Source organism: Eublepharis macularius, chromosome 8 (genome assembly GCF_028583425.1).
Source record: "Eublepharis macularius isolate TG4126 chromosome 8, MPM_Emac_v1.0, whole genome shotgun sequence".
NCBI lineage: Eukaryota > Metazoa > Chordata > Lepidosauria > Squamata > Eublepharidae > Eublepharis > Eublepharis macularius.
The window spans coordinates 40782400-40804402 of record NC_072797.1 but is presented as its reverse complement, the minus strand read 5'-3'; the positions used below and the strand labels follow the sequence as shown (position 1 = coordinate 40804402).

Genomic DNA, 22003 nt, shown 5'->3' with positions numbered 1-22003 from the left:
GAATCTCTCGGGTCAAGTGACGCCCTTTGGGTCTACTACCAACCAACCTCCGACCCATACCTGGACCCCCTCAGTTCTGACGCCCACAGCTGTTCAGCCTCCATCCTATGCTTGGACCCCCTTGATTCCGACATCAACTCCGTTGGTTCCCATGCCATGACCGTTTACCGCTTCAGTTCTGGGTCGACTTCCAAACTGGCATGGATTTTTGTCTTGGCTTCAGACTGTACCTTTCTTACCTTCCACATCGACACAGACATTTGTGGCACCACAGCCGCCTCCCTCAGAACCAATGTCAACATCTCATCAGTTCTAACAGCAACAACAGCAACTCCCATCAATTTTGGATTTGGGAGATGAGGTGGACATTGTGTCACGATTCATTGCGGTTTCTGATCTCGCTTCAAACCCCTCCCAGGGAGTGTCATAGTACAGCCAGGGCTTGATGATTCCTCAGAGGAGGAGCAGCTGGAACAGCCAAGGCTTGCTGACAGCCTTGCTTCTCTTGGGGAGGAGCAGCCTGTCTGCCACCAGCCAACCACAGCTGAACTGTCAGATGCCAAATCCCAGCCAGAAGCTCCCCTTCCCCACCTAGAGCCATCAGCCCAGATGCAGCCAGCTTCCTTATCCGCTCCAACATCTCCAGACCCCCAAGAGCAACAAGAGCAATGTCGATGCAACAGGCACAGAAGATACTTACAGACTTGTCAATCAGCATGTCTCCAAGCTCTGAACAGGCCAGCCTTCTCAGAGGAAGGAGAGGCTTCAGAGGAGGAGAAGCAGCTGTGCCAGCTTACATAACACTCCCAGAGTATAAGAGCATGAGGGAGGGGCCCTTTCAGCGTGGCTGCTACTGTGTTGCCTGTGCTTGCTTTTTGGCCTGTCTTTGACTACTCTCTTGATTTACGGACTTTGTGCATTCCTAGCCTTGCCAGCTGGTTCTCATTACCTGTCAGCAGCACTTTGCAGACCCAGCTGCTGCCTGAAGCAGGACAGGAAGAGATGGTGGGTGTCCCCTCCTCCTCCTCACCCTCAGAAGATTTTCGTCTCTTCTCAGAGCAGATGCTAAGGATGGCTAAGGTCTTGGACATAGATGTCTCATCATCTAGTACTAAGCCAAAGAGTAAGGTCTTACAGGCACTCTACTCAGAGTCCCCATCATCTGTAGCCTTCCCCGCAGTGGAAGACCTGCTGGAATTGCCCACTCCATATGGGAAAAACCATCATCTACCTCTGCTACCGCAAGGAAGATTAAGCAACATTACAAGTTGAAGCAACAAGACTATGCTTTTCTCTTTGCGCATCCTCAACCATCATTGCTAGTGTGCATTTGGGTATTGGGAGGTTAGCCTATCCATCATGTCAGATAGAAGATCCCAGATACACTCGCCTTTCTGGGGTGATAAGCCCCTAGGAGGGATGTATACGTTAACACAGAGTAACAGAGTAAACTTCTAAAATGATCACCTTTGAGAAGTAAGACCTGAAAATTATTAGGGCAGTTATTCTCTAGTGGCTGAAGTGCAGTCCAGACAGAAATATGACACTCATTCATCACCTGTTGACAAGGAGGGTAGAAAGTTGGACAATATTAGAAGGAAAGTCTACTCTTCTGTGGACTTAAACTTCCACATTGCTAATTTTCAAGCCATTATGTGGTCTTACAATCTTTTCTTATGGGAAAAGATACATCCAGGACATCCCTGACGACAAGAAGGCTCTAGTTCAGGTCCTACTGGAGGAAGCCCTTGGACTTGCCAAACAGAAGATGTCTGCCGGGAAGCACACTGCTGACTGTTCAGCATGCTCAATGGGTTTAGCGATTGTCCTTCACCATTATGCTTGGCTGAGGTCCACAGCTTTACCTTATGATAAGAGGAGCAAAATTGAGGACTTTTCCTTCGAAGGGTCATCCTTGTTTTCTGAGAAAACACAACTCACCCAAATGAAGAAAAACCACCTGATGGCATGTTCTTTGGGTGTGATAGCTCCCCAGCACCAGCAACAACATCATCAGTCATCCAGATACCATTACCAGAGCTGTCAGCACTACCAACAGTACCAAAAATGATCAAACAGATACTCCTACCCATATCAGAGCCAACCAAACTACATGCCATACCAGTGCTCGGAAGGATGGCATTCCTCTAAGTCTAAAAACAAGCAACCCCAACCACAATCACCCAAACAGACACAGGGCTCTGAATCTGGTTTCTGACTATCTGTTCCCCAGCTGTCTCAACCTGGGGCATTTTCTAACAGATTATCCCCATTTGTTACTTGTTAGAGCACAATTACTGATGACAGCTGGGTCCTTTCCATTGTGACTTTTGGCTACCATCTGCATTTTTTATTGACTTACCTCCGTTATCCTTTCCAGGACGCTCTACTATTCCAATTACACAGGAATGGCATTCAGCTGTTTCTGAGCTGATAGAGAAGGGAGCCCATCTGTGAGAAGGGTGGGGTATAAATCGAATAAAATAAATAAATAATAAATGGACTCAGGAGGAGAATATCTTTAAGGGGATTCCCTTTGGTATTCAACCCCCTAAATTGCTGTTACGATTGATGCTTCTCTATGGGGGGAGAGCACATTGCAGGGAACTCTCTACACAGGGTGTATGGTCCCCTTCTGAGACTGGGTTACATATCAGTGTTTTAGGACTAAGAGCAAACCGTTACTCTCTTGTTTCCCTGGCAGACCTCTTACGCAACAGGAGGGTTCAGGTGCACACCAACAACACCTGAACTACCTGAACAAACAGGGAGGAACGGCATCACTGACCCTCTGTGCTGAAGCAATGCAAATCTGGATGTGGGCCTTAGACAACAACGCACTTCCTCAGGCAATTCACATAGCCGGCATGACAAACACCACAGCAGACTCCCTCAGTTGTCTTTTCTGACCACATCATGAGTGGTCACTCAATGCCAAGTACATATGCCCTATCTTCAATCAGTGGGGGTTCCCGGACATAGATCTCTTAGGAGATTCTACTAACACGAAGGCCAAGATGTTTTGCTCCCTAGCAGGATGGGATCAGGCACTCTTCTATGCATACGTCCCTATCTCCTTGATATCCACGGTGTCATGCAGAATCAGGGCTTTCAGAACACACTATATCCTCATTGCCCCATTTTGGCCCAGATGGGAATGGTTTCCCATCCTCCTGGACTTGGCCAAAGGGTGATTCCTACACTTACCAATAGAATCAGACCTGTTACAGAGAGGTCAGATCCTTCACCATGATGTGACGTTTCTCAAACTTACAGCTTGGCATCTGGTTTTCGACATACCCCCTTCTCTAGAGGAGTAATTCAGATCCTCCTGAATGCCCGGAAACCATCAACTAGGTCCTCTTATAGATTGAAATGGGAAAGATTTGAAAAATAGGCCACTACATTTGGACTCTCCCCCTTCTGTCCCCTTTCAAAGGTGTTTGATTACCTACTTGAATTACTACGTACTGGGCTGCCTCAATTAAGGTTCATCTGGCAGCCATCTCAGCCATCCACAAGCTTGTAGATGGCAGAACAGTGTTTTCCCACACAGCATCCAGGCAATTTTTAAAAGGGGCCACCAATACCTTTCCACTTAGGATTCCTCCTGTTCTGTATCCAGGTGGATAGTTGCAGCAATCAGATGGTCTTGTCCGGGGTCTGGGTCCCAGCCCCCAGACTTGGTAGGAGGGAACAGCAGGTCAACCGGGCTGACGGGCATACAGAGGGGGCAGCCAGCAGCCAGCAGGCCAACTGGTCAGCCAGCAGACAGCAGGTCAACTGGTTGGCCAGCTGACAGCAGGTCAACCGGTCTGACTGGCAGGCAGAGGGGCCAGCCGGGGGACAGCAGGCCAACCCCTCCCATGGGCAAATGGGGCCAGAACCTGCCAGTGCCAGGGGCAAGAGGCAAAGGCCCAGGGCCTCAGGAGGCAGGGGGAGACAGAGAGAGGCCAGCGAGTCCCACTCCCCTAGGGAAGGAAAGGGGACTAAGCAAGGCGGAAGGGGGCAAGGGCAGAGGGATTGGGGGCCCAGCAGTCACCCACCCAAAGGCCTTACCTGAGGAGGAGAAGCAGCAGCAGCCTCAACAACCCAAAGCCACGCCCCAGCTAGAAAATAGTAGCCTGGCCCAGGAGTTGCCAAAAGCCAAGCCACTCCAGGTGGGGCTAGTGGAGGCACTCTGCATGAAGCCCTGGGCAACCAGCCAAGGAGCCGCAGCTGGACCCACCTTCAACCATCAGCTCAGCCAGGGAGGCCGGGCTGCTAGCCAGGGAACTGCAGCTGGACAGGCCTTCAGCAATCAGCCAAGGCAGGGAGGCTGGGCAGCCAGGGAACAAGGCACAGCTGGTGCTGGCCAGTGGGGCCAGATCAGCTACCCCAGCTGCAACTGCTTGGTGCAGCCCAAGACCAGGCTGGAAGAGGGGTGGGACAGTAGAAGGAAGCCCTATAAAAGCTGGCTGGGAAGAGCCCTGGGGTGGTGGATGTGAGTAAGGAGCGATGATGTGGAGTGAGAGCGGTGCAATGCAAGAGTGGAGGTTTGGAGGAGAGTTCTGGAAGGAGGGGATGAAGAAGGACACAGGGGGCAAGCAGGCCAGGTTGAGCAGGCCAGCGAGTGGACTGAGAGGGAGTCTGGGTGAGGTATACCGCCCCTCCTTCCACAGAGCAGGGTCCTGCAGCATCCCTGTCCCCCCTATGATGTCAGGAGCAGACCGCCCAGTGCCACGCCCAGCGGCAGTGGCGGCAAGCCCTGACAAGTTGGTGGCCCGTACGGGGAGAGACGTTCCGACGCAGGCGCCAGTCAAGGGGCAGTCTCCCAAGGCCGCCGCCCCAGCAGAGCGCGGACCGTGGCTGGAGGAACCCCTTGATGGGATATGGGGAAAGTTGGAGACAGCCTACCAAGCCGCTCCGGCGGAACTAGCACAGGCAGTGGAGCCGCAGATGCAAGACGGCGCACTCGTAGAGCCCTCGCAAAGGGTTTGCGCCCTCGTTTGGGAAAGTAACCCACCGCCCGGCAAGCAGGTGCTGAGTCTATGCGCCTCCGTGAGGATAGGCCGGCTGATCCTACAAGCCCTGTTGGACTCCGGGAGCGCAATCTCAGCAATTCGGCCCCAACTCCTCCCACCTGCCACCCCAGTGCACTGCTGGATCCCGGTGACGGATGTGATGGGCCGCACCCAGCCGTACCCTACGGCCCTAATCATGGTAGAGTACCTAGGGGTCTGCCACCAAATGGAAGTTGCCCGGGTAGCTCACCTACCCGTGCCAGTGCTGCTGGGAAGAGATGCCCCGGGGTTCTTCAGGCTCCTCCAGCAGGCAGCGAAGAAATTGGGAAGAGACGCCCCAGGGATCGCCAGGCCTCGGCGGGAGGCAGCAGGGGAATTGACAGACCCACAAGTTGCCACCGCTCTGCAAGTGGAGGAGGCCGACGACCCGGGAGAGGGTCCCTCCACCAGACCAGGGGCAGAACCACGGACTGAAGACCCAGCTGGACCCCCGGCAGACCGCCCATTCCGTGATGCCCAAGGGGCAGATGTGTCCTTGCAGCGCTTGCGAGAGACAGCCGCTCTTGAGGAGGAGCAGGTGCGGGATGAACGGAGGTCCCAACGGCTCCCTCGCATAGAGAAGCAAGGAGGGGTTTGGGTTCGCATAGCTCGTGCCCCGAATGGCCAGGGAGAGGTCCGCCAACTACTCGTGCCAGCAGCCTATCGGGCGGAAGTCCTCCGCACAGTCCATGAGCACACTTGGGCCGGGCACCTGGGGCACCACAAGACCCTGAGGAAGATCCTCGAGCGTTTCTTCTGGCCCTCGGTGAATGCGGATGTGAAGGCACACTGCCACTCATGCCCCACCTGCCAGAGGGTGGCAGCGAGATGCCCACCAAAGGTCCCTCTTTCCCCGCTGCCAGTGATGGGGGTGCCCTTCCAGCGGATAGCGATGGACTTTATCGGCCCACTGCCGTGCACACCCCGGGGCTACCGTTTTGCCCTGGTGATCGTGGACTACGCCACACGTTTCCCAGAGGTCATTCCTTTGAAAACTATGCAGACCTCGGGGGTGGTCCGGGCGTTGTCCAAGTTGTTCGCAATGGTGGGGCTGCCCAGCGAAATCTTGACGGACCGGGGAGGGCCCTTCCGAGCAAAGGCCATGCGTCAGCTCTGTCAGAACTTGGGGATCCGGCAGGTGTTCACCTCTGCCTACCACCCTCAAACAGATGGATTGGCAGAGCGCCTGAATCAGACTGTTAAGGAGGCCCTGAAAAAGATGACGCATGACAAACCTCACCAGTGGGACCTGTATATCGACCCCCTGATGTTTGCCCTCCGAGAGACCCCCCAGGCCTCCACTGGCTTTAGCCCATTTGAACTGCTGTATGGGCGAAAGCCATGAGGAATGCTCTCCCGCCTGGTGGAGCAATGGGGTCCCCAAGCCAGCCCCCCAGCTTCCCCAGTCCAGGAGTACGTGAGCCAACTCCGCGAGCAGGTGCAGCAGTTCCAAGCAGAAGCAGGCCGACGGCTGGCCCACGCCCAGACACACCAGAAGGCCGCGTACGACCGGGGTACGCGACAGAGAACCTTCCAGCTGGGGAGAGGGTCCTCGTCCACCGCACAGTTTTCCCCAGGGAGGAGGGGGACCCCTGGCGAGGCCCCTATGTGGTGACAAAGGTACTAGGACCCACCACCTATGAGGTCCAGTGTGGGCCTCGTCTCCGCCAGAGGAAGACGCTCCACGTGAACCTGCTGAAGAGGTGGTACGAGCGGGACAGCGAGGAGTGCCAGCTGGCGGAGGACCCCCTGGAACTCCCGTCCAGTGAGCTGCCGTGGACCACAGAAGGCCCAGAATTCGAGGAGCCCAATGTGGACCCCCAGCTCAACCCAACTCAACAGGCCCAGCTACAGGCTCTATGGGCCCGGGTACCAGGCGTCTTCTCCCGCAGACCGGGTAGCACCAGCCTGATACAGCATGCCATCCCAACCGAGCCAGGGCAGGTGGCCCGGGCTACGTGGCGACCCATCCCTAGAAAGCGGTGGGAGGCGGTGGAAAAGTAGACGGACGAGATGCTCCAGCTGGGGGTGATTGAGCCCTCACGGAGTGCCTGGAGGAGTCCAATAGTTTTGGTGCCCAAGCCGGACGGGACTACCCGCTTCTGCGTCGATTACCGAGAGCTGAATAAGGTGGCCAAGTTCGACGCCTATCCCATGCCCCGAGCAGATGTGCTGGTGGATCACCTGGGGTCCACTCGCTACCTGTCAGCTCTTGATTTAACCAAGGGGTACTGGCAGGTGCCCGTGCGACCTGAGGATCGGGAAAAAACAGCCTTCTCCACCCCCGAGGTCTTTTTCAATTTAAGAAAATGCCTTTCGGTCTCCATGGTGCAGCCGCCACGTTCCAGCGACTAGTGGACCAGGTGCTGGGCGAGTGCCGGGCATACACAATGGCCTACATTGACGACATCATTGTCTTTAACCCGGACTGGCCCACCCACCTCCAGCACCTGGAGTCAGTCTTGAGAGCCCTTCAACAGGCCGGACTGCGGGCCAACCCAAAGAAAAGCCATCTGGGGTTCCAGGAGGTGCAGTACCTTGGCTTCGTGGTCGGGGGAGGACGGGTCCACCGCCGGACAAGGTGGCCTCTATAGCCGATGCCCCACAGCCCCAAACCAAGAAGCAGGTCCAGCGTTTCTTGGGACTGCTGGGGTATTATGGGCGGTTCATCCCCCACTTTGCCTCCCGAGCGGCACCTCTGACGGACTGCTTAAGGAAGGGGATGCCCAACCAAGTCCGGTGGACCCCAGAACTAGAGGTGGCTTTCAGAGACCTGCGGTCAGCCCTCTCTAACGCCACTGCCCTGTGGAACCCGGACTTTGACCGACCCTTCACGCTGGCCACAGACGCTTCAGACACTGGCCTCGGGGCTGTGCTGACTCAGGAGCGTGACGGAGTAGACGTCCCCATTCTCTTCCTGAGTCGGAAGCTACAGCCCGCAGAGAAGCGCTATGCCACAGTGGAGCGGGAGGCCCTAGCGGTCAAGTGGGCAGTGGGGGCCCTGCAGTACTACCTGGCCAACAACCCCTTTGTACTGCTAACGGACCATGTGCCCCTGCAGTGGCTCCACCGCATGAAGGCCCACAACCCCAGGGTGCTGCGGTGGTACCTCTCCCTCCTACCCTTCCAATTTACCATCAGGTACCACCAGGGGGCACAGCATGTGGACGCAGACTTCATGTCCCGCATGTTCGAGGCTGAACCGGACCCCCACAACTCAAAGCCAAGCAGGGGTGTGTGTCCGGGGTCTGGGTCCCAGCCCCCAGACTTGGTAGGAGGGAACAGCAGGTCAACCGGGCTGACGGGCATACAGAGGGGGCAGCCAGCAGACAGCAGGCCAACTGGTCAGCCAGCAGACAGCAGGTCAACTGGTTGGCCAGCTGACAGCAGGTCAACCGGTCTGACTGGCAGGCAGAGGGGGCAGCCGGGGGACAGCAGGCCAACCCCTCCCATGGGCAAATGGGGCCAGAACCTGCCAGTGCCAGGGGCAAGGGGCAAAGGCCCAGGGCCTCAGGAGGCAGGGGGAGACAGAGAGAGGCCAGCGAGTCCCACTCCCCTAGGGAAGGAAAGGGGACTAAGCAAGGCGGAAGGGGGCAAGGGCAGAGGGATTGGGGGCCCAGCAGTCACCCACCCAAAGGCCTTACCTGAGGAGGAGAAGCAGCAGCAGCCCCAACAACCCAAAGCCACGCCCCAGCTAGAAAATAGTAGCCTGGCCCAGGAGTTGCCAAAAGCCAAGCCACTCCAGGTGGGGCTAGTGGAGGCACTCTGCATGAAGCCCTGGGCAACCAGCCAAGGAGCCGCAGCTGGACCCACCTTCAACCATCAGCTCAGCCAGGGAGGCCGGGCTGCTAGCCAGGGAACTGCAGCTGGACAGGCCTTCAGCAATCAGCCAAGGCAGGGAGGCTGGGCAGCCAGGGAACAAGGCACAGCTGGTGCTGGCCAGTGGGGCCAGATCAGCTACCCCAGCTGCAACTGCTTGGTGCAGCACAAGACCAGGCTGGAAGAGGGGTGGGACAGTAGAAGGAAGCCCTATAAAAGCTGGCTGGGAAGAGCCCTGGGGTGGTGGATGTGAGTAAGGAGCGATGATGTGGAGTGAGAGCGGTGCAATGCAAGAGTGGAGGTTTGGAGGAGAGTTCTGGAAGGAGGGGATGAAGAAGGACACAGGGGGCAAGCAGGCCAGGTTGAGCAGGCCAGCGAGTGGACTGAGAGGGAGTCTGGGTGAGGTATACCGCCCCTCCTTCCACAGAGCAGGGTTTTGCAGCATCCCTGTCCCCCCTATGATGTCAGGAGCAGACCGCCCAGTGCCACGCCCAGTGGCAGCGGCGGCAAGCCCTGACAGGTCTTACAGCACAGCTAACGTCTCCTGTCCCGTAACTGTGAGAGCGCACTCCACCAGGGTCTAGTCATCTTCAGCTGCCTTCACACAAAGAACTCCACTTGAAGACATCTGTCAGGCTGCCACGTGGTCATCTGCAAACACATTTATCCAACATTACTCTGTTGACTCTTAACTCCAGAGCTGATGCAGCTGTGGGAACTTCTGTACTTCAGTCTCTGTTCAAGTGATGTCTTCTCACCCCCACCCCCATTGGTGAGTAGCTTGTTATACTCCCAATGTGGAACTGCACAGAAGGATGATGACAAAAACAGTGTTGCACTTATCTGTAACTGTTGTTTGTTGAGTGTCTTCTGTGCAGACACACATTCCCTCTCTCCTGCCCTGCTGTGAGAATACTCTGTTTTGTTCTGTGGTGGCTCAGGAGAACTGAGGGAAAATACAAGGGTGCTCTGACTCAATGCAAATCAGCGGAAGGACTGCACACGTGCGTTGGTGAGCTGGAGCGCTCTCTAGAGCTCTTGAGTTTTAGAATCTCTTTCCGAGGCTGGCCTGCGCAGTCCCAATGTGGGCCTGAACAGAAGACACTCGACAAACAACAGTTAGAGGTAAGTGCAACACTGTTTTCTCTTCAAGCTATGGTAGTGGTAATTTTAGAACAATTAAAAAATTAAAAATTTAAGAAACTCAGTGCACAAGGAAGAGATTTGCACATTCATAAAAGACTTTATCATATAATTGGAGTTTTTGGAAAACTTAGTGCAATCCTATCCGATGTTACTCCAGTCTAACCCCACTGGAATCAATCAGCTGTGAATATCTGCACAGAATGGTTCTGTGATTCTGTCAATAATTAACAGGCCAATATCTTTGAGTGGAAACAAGCATCCACTTTACACTAATATGACATTTGATGTTAGGATAAGGAGTGCACAATCTTTTTGTGTATGTCTCATCAAGCAACTGATACCAAAATTAGTCAAATTTTCAGAATGGCTGGTGTTGGAGCATACTTTCTGAGGGATGTGTTTCTACATAGAAAATGCTTATTAAAATATGTTAAACACAACTGAAATAAGTCGAATAGAAGTGGGCACAAACCAGATAAAAAGAACTTTGAGGTTCATGGTTCAGCCTGTTTGACGAACCATGAACCACGAATTTTCACGAACATGCTCGTTCCATGAATCGGTTTGTAGTTTGTCAGATCCCAGGGCCCTAGAACAGCCCCCTTCATACTCAAAGATGCCATACTCGCAGGGAGTCTTCAGAAGGCTCTCCTCCAGCCACACCACAAGTTTTGCAAAGATCACAGTATGGATCTTTGAGTTATAGACCTCCAAATCTTGCGGTCCCAGGAAAGTCCCATTGGATATAATTGGAGCTACCAATGGCTCCATTTGAAGGCATTGCAGGCAGCACCAAAAACTTACAGGAAGGACTTAGAGAATCTTCAACTTACAGCAACAAGAGTGAGATGTACCAAAGACGTGCACAATAAGGGAGAGAGCAAACAGAAGAGTGAGGCCGTCAGGCGAGGAACCCACTAAGCTGGGCCCTGGAGCCAGGCAGTGACCCGGAGACTAGGCTTGGGGGGAAAGCCCCAAAACCACCACATAGACACCTGCCCAGGCAGGACAGGCGCACAAAATAAAACCAAAGGAAACAACAAGAGTGTGAGCCCTCAAAAGAGCAGAGAAAGAATTAAGAAACAAAGACAAGCAAAGAAAAAAAGGGGGAGGCCTCAGTCAAGCTAGGTCCCAGAGCCAGGCAAAGGCCTGAAACTAGGATGAGGTGGGGTGGAGGAAAAAAGGCACCCTCACCCAAAGACCTTCCCAGCAAGGACAAGTGAGGAAAATTAGAAAGAGGCTTTTCAGTCCCTTTTTCAAGCAGCAAATCCAGCCAAAAGCTCCCAAATCCACTCTCTCTCACTCCAAATTCCAGCAACAGTTCCTCTCTCTCCATCTACTGAAACTGAAAGCACAAAGCAGAGAGCTGTGCCTTATATAAGAAATGCTCACATAGAGCAGAACAGGAACTCTCTGGATGGCAAACAGACCTGCCTAACAGGGTTTGGAGGGATGAGATTGGTGTTCCCATGGCTACTGTAGGCCCATCTCCTCAGTTGCCTAAGGGATTAATCCCCCTGCTCCTTGCTGTATAGGGCAGAATGGGAGCTCTCCAGTTGACATCAAGGTTTGTGGCCTAAGATTGGGGGCAACAAAAGGTCTAGCCTCCGTTGCCTGGGGAATCAATGGATCGACACTAAGCTGTCTAGTGTCACGAATCGATTACAAATCGAACAAACTGGCAAAAAAAGTCGTGGAGTTCGTGAAAAACGCGACTCCATAAATCACTGTTTTACCAAACTACAAACCTGCCAATTTGTCACAAAATAGATTTCGTAATTAGGTTCGTGCCCACCTCTAAAGTTGAACTAAGTTCAAACACAAATAAGTCTGTAGCCTGTCTGATGGTTTTAAAGGATGGCATCAAAGAACAGGCAGTACTCCTGGCTTGCTTTCAATCTGCATTTACAGCAAGTGATTTTTGAGTAGACCAAAAATCATATCAATCATATTTACAAGAACATACCATATGCAATATGAAACATGGTGGTTTTAGTTAAGTAGTGATAAATGGGTGACAAGAAAAGGACAGATTGAAGGTGAGACAAGGAAATGAGTTCAACAGAACTCACTACAAAATTTAATTTTTTGTAAAAGGTTAAAACTTCAAGCCTTTTACAGTGTTCTCATTTATTCTCCTGATTAAATTAGTTCCTATTGGATTTACCTGCTTTTATGTGTTCACTAACACTGCTTTGAAAAACATCAGTAAAAATGTTTTGAAGACAAGCACAGATGTTTGGATTTTAGTAGTTGTCTGCCCATCCACATAGGCAATGGTTTGAACTTATACCTAACAGGGGAAATCAGAATTTTCTAGAGTTTTTTGTTTGTTTCTAACTTTAATGCTTAAGGCTTTATTAGTATAAACTTAGTACAAATACTATAATAAATCTAGTATACATACAAATACCAAAACTAATATTAGTTTTGTTGTTTGTATTTAAATTAGTGTTGTGGTATTTTTTGGATAAGGCACTTGATTTTGTAGTTTTCAGTTTTGCTTGTCTTCTCAGTACGTCTTATTATTTATGGCTAAAGGATTTTGAAATACACTAGAATAACTGAAAATGCTTAATCTTCTTTTCAAAATGGACATTTCTTGGGCTATACCTGAACGTTGCTTTATTTCTTAATGCTCATAAGCCATAGAATAATTCTTGCATAGTATCCTGTTTTCTATTCTTTTAGATGTTATTTTAGATGTATGGGTTTTAATGTTTGTATTCTGCTATGGGTTTTAATATATTTTACTATGTTATTGGTTTTTAGTGTCTGTATTTCATTTTCATAATGTATTATTGATTTTAATATTTGCATTTTGTATGTAAATTATAAATTGCCTCAAGCACTGGATGTGGTAGAGAGGTGGTATATAAGTTTAATAAAGAAAGTAAAAATAAAATAAATAAATAATGTCCTTAATTTTTTCTGGTTTTGCTTTCCGTCCAGGGTGGAGTTTCAGCATGGGGTCTGCCTATCAGTTTCACAGCTGGCGAGTCTTTGTTGTTATGTGTGCTCTTCCATGTGTTTCTGCTGTAGTGGCACTCACTTTCATGCCAGAAAGTCCAAGATTCCTACTTGAGGTAAAAATTCTGTTTTCATTTCACCAGTTTCTGAAGATTGAAAAAGTTGAGGCTCTTTGGTTTTATCCTCATACTAGCTTTGTGCAGTAGGTTAGTCAGTGACGCTGGTGACTTCCTCAAGGCCCCATGGGGCTAACTGCACAATTATATGCAAGACTGTGGAATTGAGCTTTGGCACCATTTTTGAAAATGGAAATCGAGTTTGGAAATGGAAACTTGAGAAGAGAGAAACAAGAGGGCAGGGAAAGCGGCTGAGTCTGCAAATAGATGTTATGATCATGGATCTCTGTTCATCTTTAAAAGATAAACGATAAAGGAACCGCACCCCTCTAACTCTTTCCCCTAAAACAGTTAATAACAGCTGGGTGACAGGCTAGTCACCCTTCCCTAAAATCCCCCCTTCCTCTATATCTTAAATAAAGAATTTATTTTGGGCAAGCAAAACCTAGGGTGCTGCCAGCACTTGGGCTGGGACCACACCTCTAGGTTTGGCAGGGATCGCCACCTGACCAGATGAGGGGGAGATGAGTCCAGTTTTTTGCTGCAAATTAAACAGTGATATGACTGTTAAAATAATCTATAATAGCCATAAAGCCATTGCCATCTGTACTGCCCCTGATCATAATTTGAGGAAAGTGGAAGGTTTGAATCCCTGTGCCGTAAGGTAGATTTATTTATTTATGTATTTCTGCCTTTCTGTTCAAAAAGATCATCCGAGGCAGCTAACAGATATAAGACATTCTGATCAAATACAAACAGCAAATAGTTAATTAGCAATTAACAAAAGAGTACCAAGTTTCAAGTCCTTTTACAGTTGGGGGACAGGGCTGAGCAGATGGAAAAGCTCAGCCCTGGATGGCTCACCAGGCAAAAAAATTTGTAGGGAGTTAGCTGATGAGTTTATGATATATTTCTCTTTTGCTTTTAGAGATTCTCCCTGGGCTGTTGCTGACTCTCAAATTTAGAGATTCCACTATCCTAATGCCTTCTGTAGTGAATAAACTTCTTTGCTTCTATTGGAAATTTTGGGGTATTTTTTTTACTGATTTCTCTGTAAACATCCTGTACACCTCTAGGCCCTGTTATTGTATGGAAAATATTAACTTTCTGCTTTCTACCTCCTGCGTTTCTTTGCTGGAACTAGTGAATGGAATGCTGTCCAGGGTCCTGAATGGCCCAAAAGCACCAGGTCTTTTGAAAACCATTGTTCAGCTGGTGGCAGCAGACACCCCTTCCCCTAATTTTGGGGGCACCTCAGTTCCTTTTATTACTATATCTTAACCTGCGGACAAAACCTCTCCCAGGTAACCACAACATTACAGGATGTGTGTGTGTGTGTTTATTAGTGAAACTGTGTGGGGATTGGAAGGGTTAAACACTTCCCCTTCTTTCCACTTATCCAATTTGAGGTATTTTGTGCCTGTATTTTATCTTTTAAAGACAACAGTGATCTTATTTACATCTGTTTTATTCCCTAAGCTAGTAGGGAGATTTGCTTATGAATTCTATGACCAGACAAAGCTTCTGTCTTTCTTTAAAATATTTACAGAGGAGTTAGCTGTGTTAGTCTGCAGTAGCAAAATAGCAAAGAGTCAGATGCATCAGATGCATCTGATGAAGAGAGCTGTGGCTCTTGAAACCTTATACTACAATAAAGTTGGTTAGTCTTAAAGGTGCTACTGGACTCTTTGGTATTTTAAAATATTTGTATCCCATTTTTACCCTGCAGGGTTTAAGAGCTTACACAAAGATGGCAGCTGCCATCAGTAACAATTAAAAGAGTGGCGAGGGGAGGACTATGGAAAATGAGAAGCTTTATGCTGATAACAAGATTACATGTGTGAACTTTGAACTTTATCTGCTGTAGAGAAGATCTTTTTATCTTTCTATTTCTTTTTTAATCTGTACGTGTTTTTAAACTTTTAAATAAAATTTACTTTAATAGTAACAAATAAAATAAACAATTGATTTTTTGAATTAAACAATCAAAAATTATGATACGGAAACAATGAAAATATTAACTATCAGGCAAATAACTCAGTTTTTTCAGACTGACAGTTCTGAAGTATTAGTGACTTATCTTGTCAATACTCTGTACTTTTTGAAGATCATTAAATATGATACCTCCTAGCCTACTCAGAAAGGTCATCCTACAAAGTTCGGGCAAAAATGCTAACCACTTTATTATTTAAGATAATAGGGTGGGAACCTAAAGTAACTTTTGGCAGGGAATGTAAAAACACTTTGGAAATTTCCCACATTAATACACCGAAATCACTGGAGTTTCTAAGCTTGAGCAGAGCCTCTCAAGTTTTTCCTTACCTGACCTTCAAGTTTGCGTTTCATTTACAAATCTTGAATTATTTTACAAATTTTGGTCATATTTGTAGGTTGGGAAACATGATGAAGCTTGGATGATTCTTAAACAAATTCATGATACAAACATGCGAGCTCGTGGTCAGCCTGAGAAAGTTTTCACAGTGAGTATCTTTACAAAAGTATCCCTCATTAGAAGAAAATCAAACATAATTGAAAGAGAACACATTACTGGAAGCATTGCAGGAATCTCTAGTGACTGTTTACAAGTATTATAAATTCGTATATTTTCCAGATTTAGCCATGATTGGGAGGGGGGTTCTAGTTACTTCTACTGTTGCATATTAACTAGGCAAGCAGCTGTTAAGAAATTCTGAATTACATTTGTATGAAAATAGGCAAATCTCCATCAGATATAAAATTTGTTTCCTGAGTGCTCTGTGTGTGTGTGTGTGTGTGTGTGTGTGAGAGAGAGAGAGAGAGAGAGAGAGAGAGAGAGATTTGCTTCAGGGTTAAACACTTTAGGATTAGAGAGTGAAGAATTTGTAAAGGTAAGAAGTTCTCTTTTTTGTTGAACAAATCCCCAAATTTAGCTGATCCTCAATTTTTTGTATATGCTACATCTTTGCTTCTTTTGTTTCTTTTTTTTTTAAACTATTTATTTTTCATTTTACAATTTACAATATTCATAAATACATATAACAATAATACAAGAAACAAACCTTGGAACGGTCAATAACAATAACAAAGCCAATGTAATAGACTACAAAAACAGTGCAAGGGGGAACAGTGAGGAGATATTCTCATAATATAGCTAAGAAGCTAAAAGTATTGATGTCAGCATTAGGCAGTTGATTAGTATTGTATAAGTAATTCAAAAAGGGAAACCATTGCGTAAAGAATGATGACTGATACTGTGGTTTATCAATAGAATGAAGGTGGTCTGCTATTTTTTCCATAATAAAAATATCCCATACTTTCTGAACCCACTGTTGTAGCTTCGGAAGCTTGTCTGATTTCCAGTGTGCTGCTAGAAGCATTTTTGCAGCAGCAAGTAACATAAATATTAAATTTTTCCGCACCTTTGGTATGACAGGGTCTTCCCAAAGACCCAGCAAAATTGATTCTGGAGTCATGAGCAGTTCATAATCTGTAATCTCCTTAATTTTCCTTGAAATTAAGTCCCAGAATGATTGGATCTTGGGGCAAGACCACCACAAATGGATATAGTCACCAATTTGACCACACTTTTTCCAACAGAGCGGTGTTAAATTGGGATTGATTTGGTGTAGTAATTGAGGAGTCATGTACCATCTCGACAACAATTTAAAAGAAGACATTTTGATATTGATTGCGTTCGAATTTAGGGGCTTGCCAGACCATATTGTGGACCATTGCTCCTCTGTTAAGGGGGTACTGCAGTCCGTATTCCATTTCAATTGGTACCTTAATGAGGATTGATCATTCTGTGAGTTTAAATTAGAATAGATGCTAGCTATGAGGCCTTTACGATGAGGTTCTATTTTTTTTAATAAACGTTCAAAATCTGTAAACTCCCGTTTCCAGGAGTCGACAAATAATTGGCTGCCTATAAGGTGAGATAATTGTAAGTATTGATACCAAGGGACCACAACCTCTGTATCCCCTTCTATTTGCTCCTTAGTTAGGATGGCCCCATGTTTGGTGATGTCAATGATCCTAGATTTCTTAATTACCTTCCATTGCTGAAATGAAATTAAATCCTGACCTGGTGGAAACCACGATTGGTCCATTCTTTTGTTTCTTTTAACAGATATAATGACCTTGTAATGTTGTTCCTTTGTCCGTGTTGTAACATTCTGCAGAATCTAGTAATCTGTGTAATCTGTGATTTAGTAATCTGTATGGAGAAATACCTTATTACTTCAGAGTTTGGATTTGACAAAGCCCCGTGTTTAGTTTTAATTTTTTTCCCTAGACAGGCAGAACAGGGGAAGTGAATTTCTTCCAAGAATTGCTAAGTATCAACTGTCAAAGCTTTGGAAATGCAAAAGGCCATCCTTGCAAGAGACAGTGAGATGGCCAGCTCATGCCATAGCTGGAATCTGACACCTAGAAGTTGACACAGATACTTGGGGGTGTGAGAGGCAAGACTGTGTCTTCCCGGAGATTTCAGGAAAGGATTATTAGACCCATGGGGCTGGGAAAACAGAAGAGATAAAATCCCTTGGCATGGATGGGGAACATCCGTTTGGCAGGTCCATTTTTGGCTGATTCCATCTGGAGGAAGGAGCTCTCACACCTGGGTTCCATCTTGATGGCTGCCATTGCCCCATGTAGCAGACAAAGGATTGGCTGCCTAGATAAAGACTCCCAGGTAATGGAAGCTTTTAGCCAACCATAACTTCTAAGTTAAAGCACCTACCTTAGAACAAGATCAGCTGTGGCATGTATAGAGTGAAGGACAGGGGAATTGCATATTTGCACTTTTCATTTGTATTCCTGGTTCGGTCCATTGCTCTGCAGAGAGAATGTTTGTAGACTTTTTACTTTTAATAAATTCTTTACCATTTTAAATGCTGGTGGTTCTCTGTACCACATAGACCTCCACTGTACTAATATGCTGTTTAAAACAAGCACTAGGGAAAGGGAGGCAGTCAGTTGCTAAATTGCCATTTCCTTGGGAATGCACAGGTTCCCTGGATAAGCCATCCCTGGATAGTGGGAGATGCAGGAACTAGGCAGAACCTTAGAATATCAGTGTGGGAAGGGAATCTGGGAGTAGTGGGCCCTCTTGGTGGGCAATTCCTAAAATGTTCAGTTTGCAACAGCATGCTAAAGAAAGACCACAAAAAATTGTGAGTGTTGGGTGAGCTTGGAGAATGGTATGTTGCTGGGTGGAGACTTAGGATGGCTTCTGGGCATCTAGATGCCTTGGAGGACTGAACAGAATGGTGCCTGTGGGCCAAAGGGGCCCTTCCACCAGAATCTGCAATTGCAGTAAGTTATTTTTCTTCAAGATTTTCTACTTGGGCAAATAGCATACCCCTGATAATTTGACATCCCTTCTGTAATTCTGTAATTTCTGTAATTTTAGTGCAGGTAATCTGGTGGTAGTAGAGATGAATTCATTCATTCATTACATTTTTATCCCACCCTTTCTCCAAGGAGCTCAGGGCAGCATACATCAGTCTCCCTTCCTCAATTTACACTCACACCAACCATGTGAGGTAGGTTATTTTGAGAGAAAGTTACTTATTTAGCGGTCACCCAGCAAGCTTCATAGTACATAGGGGATTTGAACCGGGTCTCCCAAATCCTGGATCAGTTCTTACCCAGTTTTGAACATAGAATTTGATATTTTATGTTGGAGAAACCAGACTAATGGTGATGCCTCTGGAGAGATGACTTACAACATATTTCAGACTCTTAGAAATCTTTCACTTGTTAAATGTTTCTATGGCAGTGGACTTCTTTAAGATTATATTTTTCATAGGATAGCTTCTAATGGAATGGGGGATACTGCTCTGGTTCAATCCATAGGAGACTGGGGACAGTAGTTCTCAAGTTCACTTCTTAAAGAATGACACATCAGCTGTAATAGCTAAGAACATCCTGTCCTTTGATTTTTTATTCACTAAATTCCCCCTTTTAGATATCTTTTGAAATCTTTATGTTACCCTGTGTCATGGGTAATGATTAGAGAGGGGTACGAACAGAAAAAAAACCAAACATGATGTTCGTTGTTCGTTGCCATCCATGAACAGGGACTCACAAACATGGCCGTGTTCACGAACATGTCCGTGGTTGGCTGTTTGTGGGGCAGGCTCTTCTCCAGCCATCATCCAAGTTAAGATCCCTACTGCACCACTCCTAGAAACCTTACCTGAGCAGGCAGCAGGAAAGGTACCAATAATAAATAATAGCTTGGCCCCAGAGCCTGGCAGCAGCCCTGGAACTTAAAGGGGTAGATCCCTATCCCACCATACACAGAGAAAATTCAAGCTCCAATGAACTCTCTCTATCAAAATGCCAACAGCAACTGCCTCTCCACTGTCTGCAAAACCAGAGCCTCCCTTGTAATAAATTTGGAGCTCCACACTTGAAAGGAAGACCTGCCTATCAAGCTAAATTGGGCTTAGATTGGGGTTTCCAGGGCAACAGCAGGAGTTCAGACAGAGTTCAGACAATCCCTGTCTAAATTGCCAAGGGAATTGATTGCAGGTGCCAGACTGTCTGGCTTGACGAACAGCAATGAACGAGGCTTGCAACGACCACCTGTTTGTTTAGAATGGGGCCTCATGAACAGCTTGTTCGCAAACAGCAGATTGGGTTGTTCGTGGCTTTTTTTTGTTCGTATTGCTGTTCGTGCCCATCTCTAGTAATGATCAGACTATAGATAACTCAGGAGCTGAAGCTATTCTCCTGGAGCCGCTTCATATATCTTAGCACATCAAGTGTCATTTCTTCTAATATGCCTAAGAAATAGTCTCTTTATAAGTTCCTGAGTACCTAAGGATGCTCAAGTGCAGGATTGCATGTGTAGTCCTCAGTTCATGTGCAGGCTGTTCTTGCTCAGTGCACAGGAGCTCCCTTTGTGTGACTGCATCTGCAAGTGATTCTGAAGGACAAAGTACCAATTCAGCTCTCTTTTTACTGCGAAAACAAGAACTGTAGGCTCCTTTGAATTGCCAATTTGCATTTCTCTTAAGGTGTGAGAAAGTGTCAAGATCTGCATTTGAATGAATGGATGTGGGGGAAACTGGGATACTTTTAGCAGTTGATTAGAAATGGATAGGAAACGTATGAATGTACTCACAGGGAGCAAATTGAAGTGTGATTGTGCAAGCGAGTGCATGGAAAGGAGGGGGGAACACATGAAATAAGGTTCACTTGAGCATCCCTAGGTACTTAGTAACATGTACAGAGACTCCAAGTCTACCAGGTTTTTGGTTTGCTCCTACCTTGTCCACTGTGACTGATCATACTCTTTCTCGTGCTTATAACTTCCTGCTAGTGGATTATGCCTTTTGGCTGTCCAGTTATTTTGTTTTTCTGCTCATTTGTAATTTGCCTGTTTATTTGTTGGCTTATTTTTGATTCCTTTGTTTGTTTTCTGTTTTTATCTTATTAAATAAAAGAATGGCTAGGTAGTGTACAGTGTTCAGAGTGACTAGGCGTAATAGCTATCAGTTCTGTGCTTCATTTTTTAAAAATGCTCATCAGAGTTCTCAACTGGTGCTAGATACTGCTCATACTTTTTGTAGTGAGTTCACTTGTGAAACATCCAGCTTTACCTTTCTTTTATTAGAAGTGTGCGCCTCTGCTTAGAATTGCACTGTTAGTCCTGGATCTCTCTTTTAACCCAGGGAAGGTGTCACACCATCCTGTTCATCTGGTTTCTTTTGGAGGAAGGAGAATACTGGCTGTCAACAGTGAAACTAAAGTAGAGGGGAAAGGAACATTTACACCTTTTTCTGTATTGCTGTTTTATAGGTTAACAGGATCAAAACTCCCAAACAGATAGATGAGCTTATAGAAATTGATAATGATACAGGAACATGGTACAAGAGATGTTATGTCAGAGTGCGTACAGAGTTGGATGGTGTAAGTAATATAATATTATTATTTATACTGCACATGCAAGCATGAGAAGAGAAACCTTGTTTTAGGTTGCCATAAACTTCGGAAGAACTTAATTTGAGGAGGAGTGCTTTCATATTTCTTACACAGAGTGAAGGAATATTCTGTGCTTTCCCATCCATTAAGAATTCTTGCACTCCTGCTCCAGGGCAAGTACTTGTGTTCTCAGGGCACCGCTACTTTGATCGTTCAAAGCCAGCTGAACAGTCTATGCTGCCTCTTGACCACCATGTGGATGGGCAAGGTACCACCAGAGTTTTGGACTTGCCCTGCATCTTTATGTAGCTGACTTTTGAAGATCAGTTCATACAATTCATACAATAATTTAAAATTTATTCTCTGATATTGTATAGTGCTACATTCTCCATATGAGGAAGGCAGTGGAAGAAGTGGAGAGGTGCGAGCCTGAGATCTCACAGTGCATAGAATTTATAGAAGAGCACTGTCACCTGAACAGTCCTAAAGTCACAATGATGGTGGATTAATCTACATTGTGTAGGCAGAACATCAGCCGTGGTCCAGTTTCTGAAGAGTCGTCCGCACTCCTTCAAAGCTAAGAAGTGCTGGGATTGAGGCTCATAGCTAGTTTTCTGCCTGTTGGAATGTGCCGTGTTTCAATGCCTGTTGTTACAATGAAATGTGCTATTCCATGGCTGTCGAAAGGGATGAAGCCACTGCATGCAGATTCCAAGTTCCTTGTGAACTCTTACCTTGGGCTGTATTGCCTGCCTCATTTCTTTTGGATTGTTCTCTGTCGTCATTCCAGTTAGTCTTTTCATAGTAACCTAAGTGTGGCTTGAGAAATAAATGCTGATTTTCTTAATGTCTTCCAGATTTGGTTAACATTTATGAGGTGTTTCAGCTATCCAGTCAAGGATAATACAACTAAACTTGCAGCAGTGTGGTTTACTCTTTCTTTTGGGTAAGATTCACAGGACGAGACAATGATTTGCAAGATAATAATTAGTTTAA

General features: G+C 47.0%; 1 protein-coding gene across 2 annotated transcripts in view; it reads left to right on the top strand.

Moving 5' to 3' along the window:
- The window catches only part of SV2C (synaptic vesicle glycoprotein 2C), a 93280-nt gene that overhangs the window by 53383 nt on the left and 17894 nt on the right, over nucleotides 1–22003 (top strand). The window contains exons 4-7 of one of the 2 annotated variants that reach the window (XM_054987007.1): nucleotides 12960–13093; nucleotides 15484–15573; nucleotides 20885–20978; nucleotides 21833–21953. In XM_054987007.1, the coding sequence (XP_054842982.1) occupies nucleotides 12960–13093; nucleotides 15484–15573; nucleotides 20885–20978; nucleotides 21833–21953 (439 nt within the window). Of the gene's footprint in view, nucleotides 1–12959; nucleotides 13094–15483; nucleotides 15574–20884; nucleotides 20996–21832; nucleotides 21954–22003 lie in introns of both variants that reach the window. The other variant, XM_054987008.1, reaches the window with a different exon arrangement.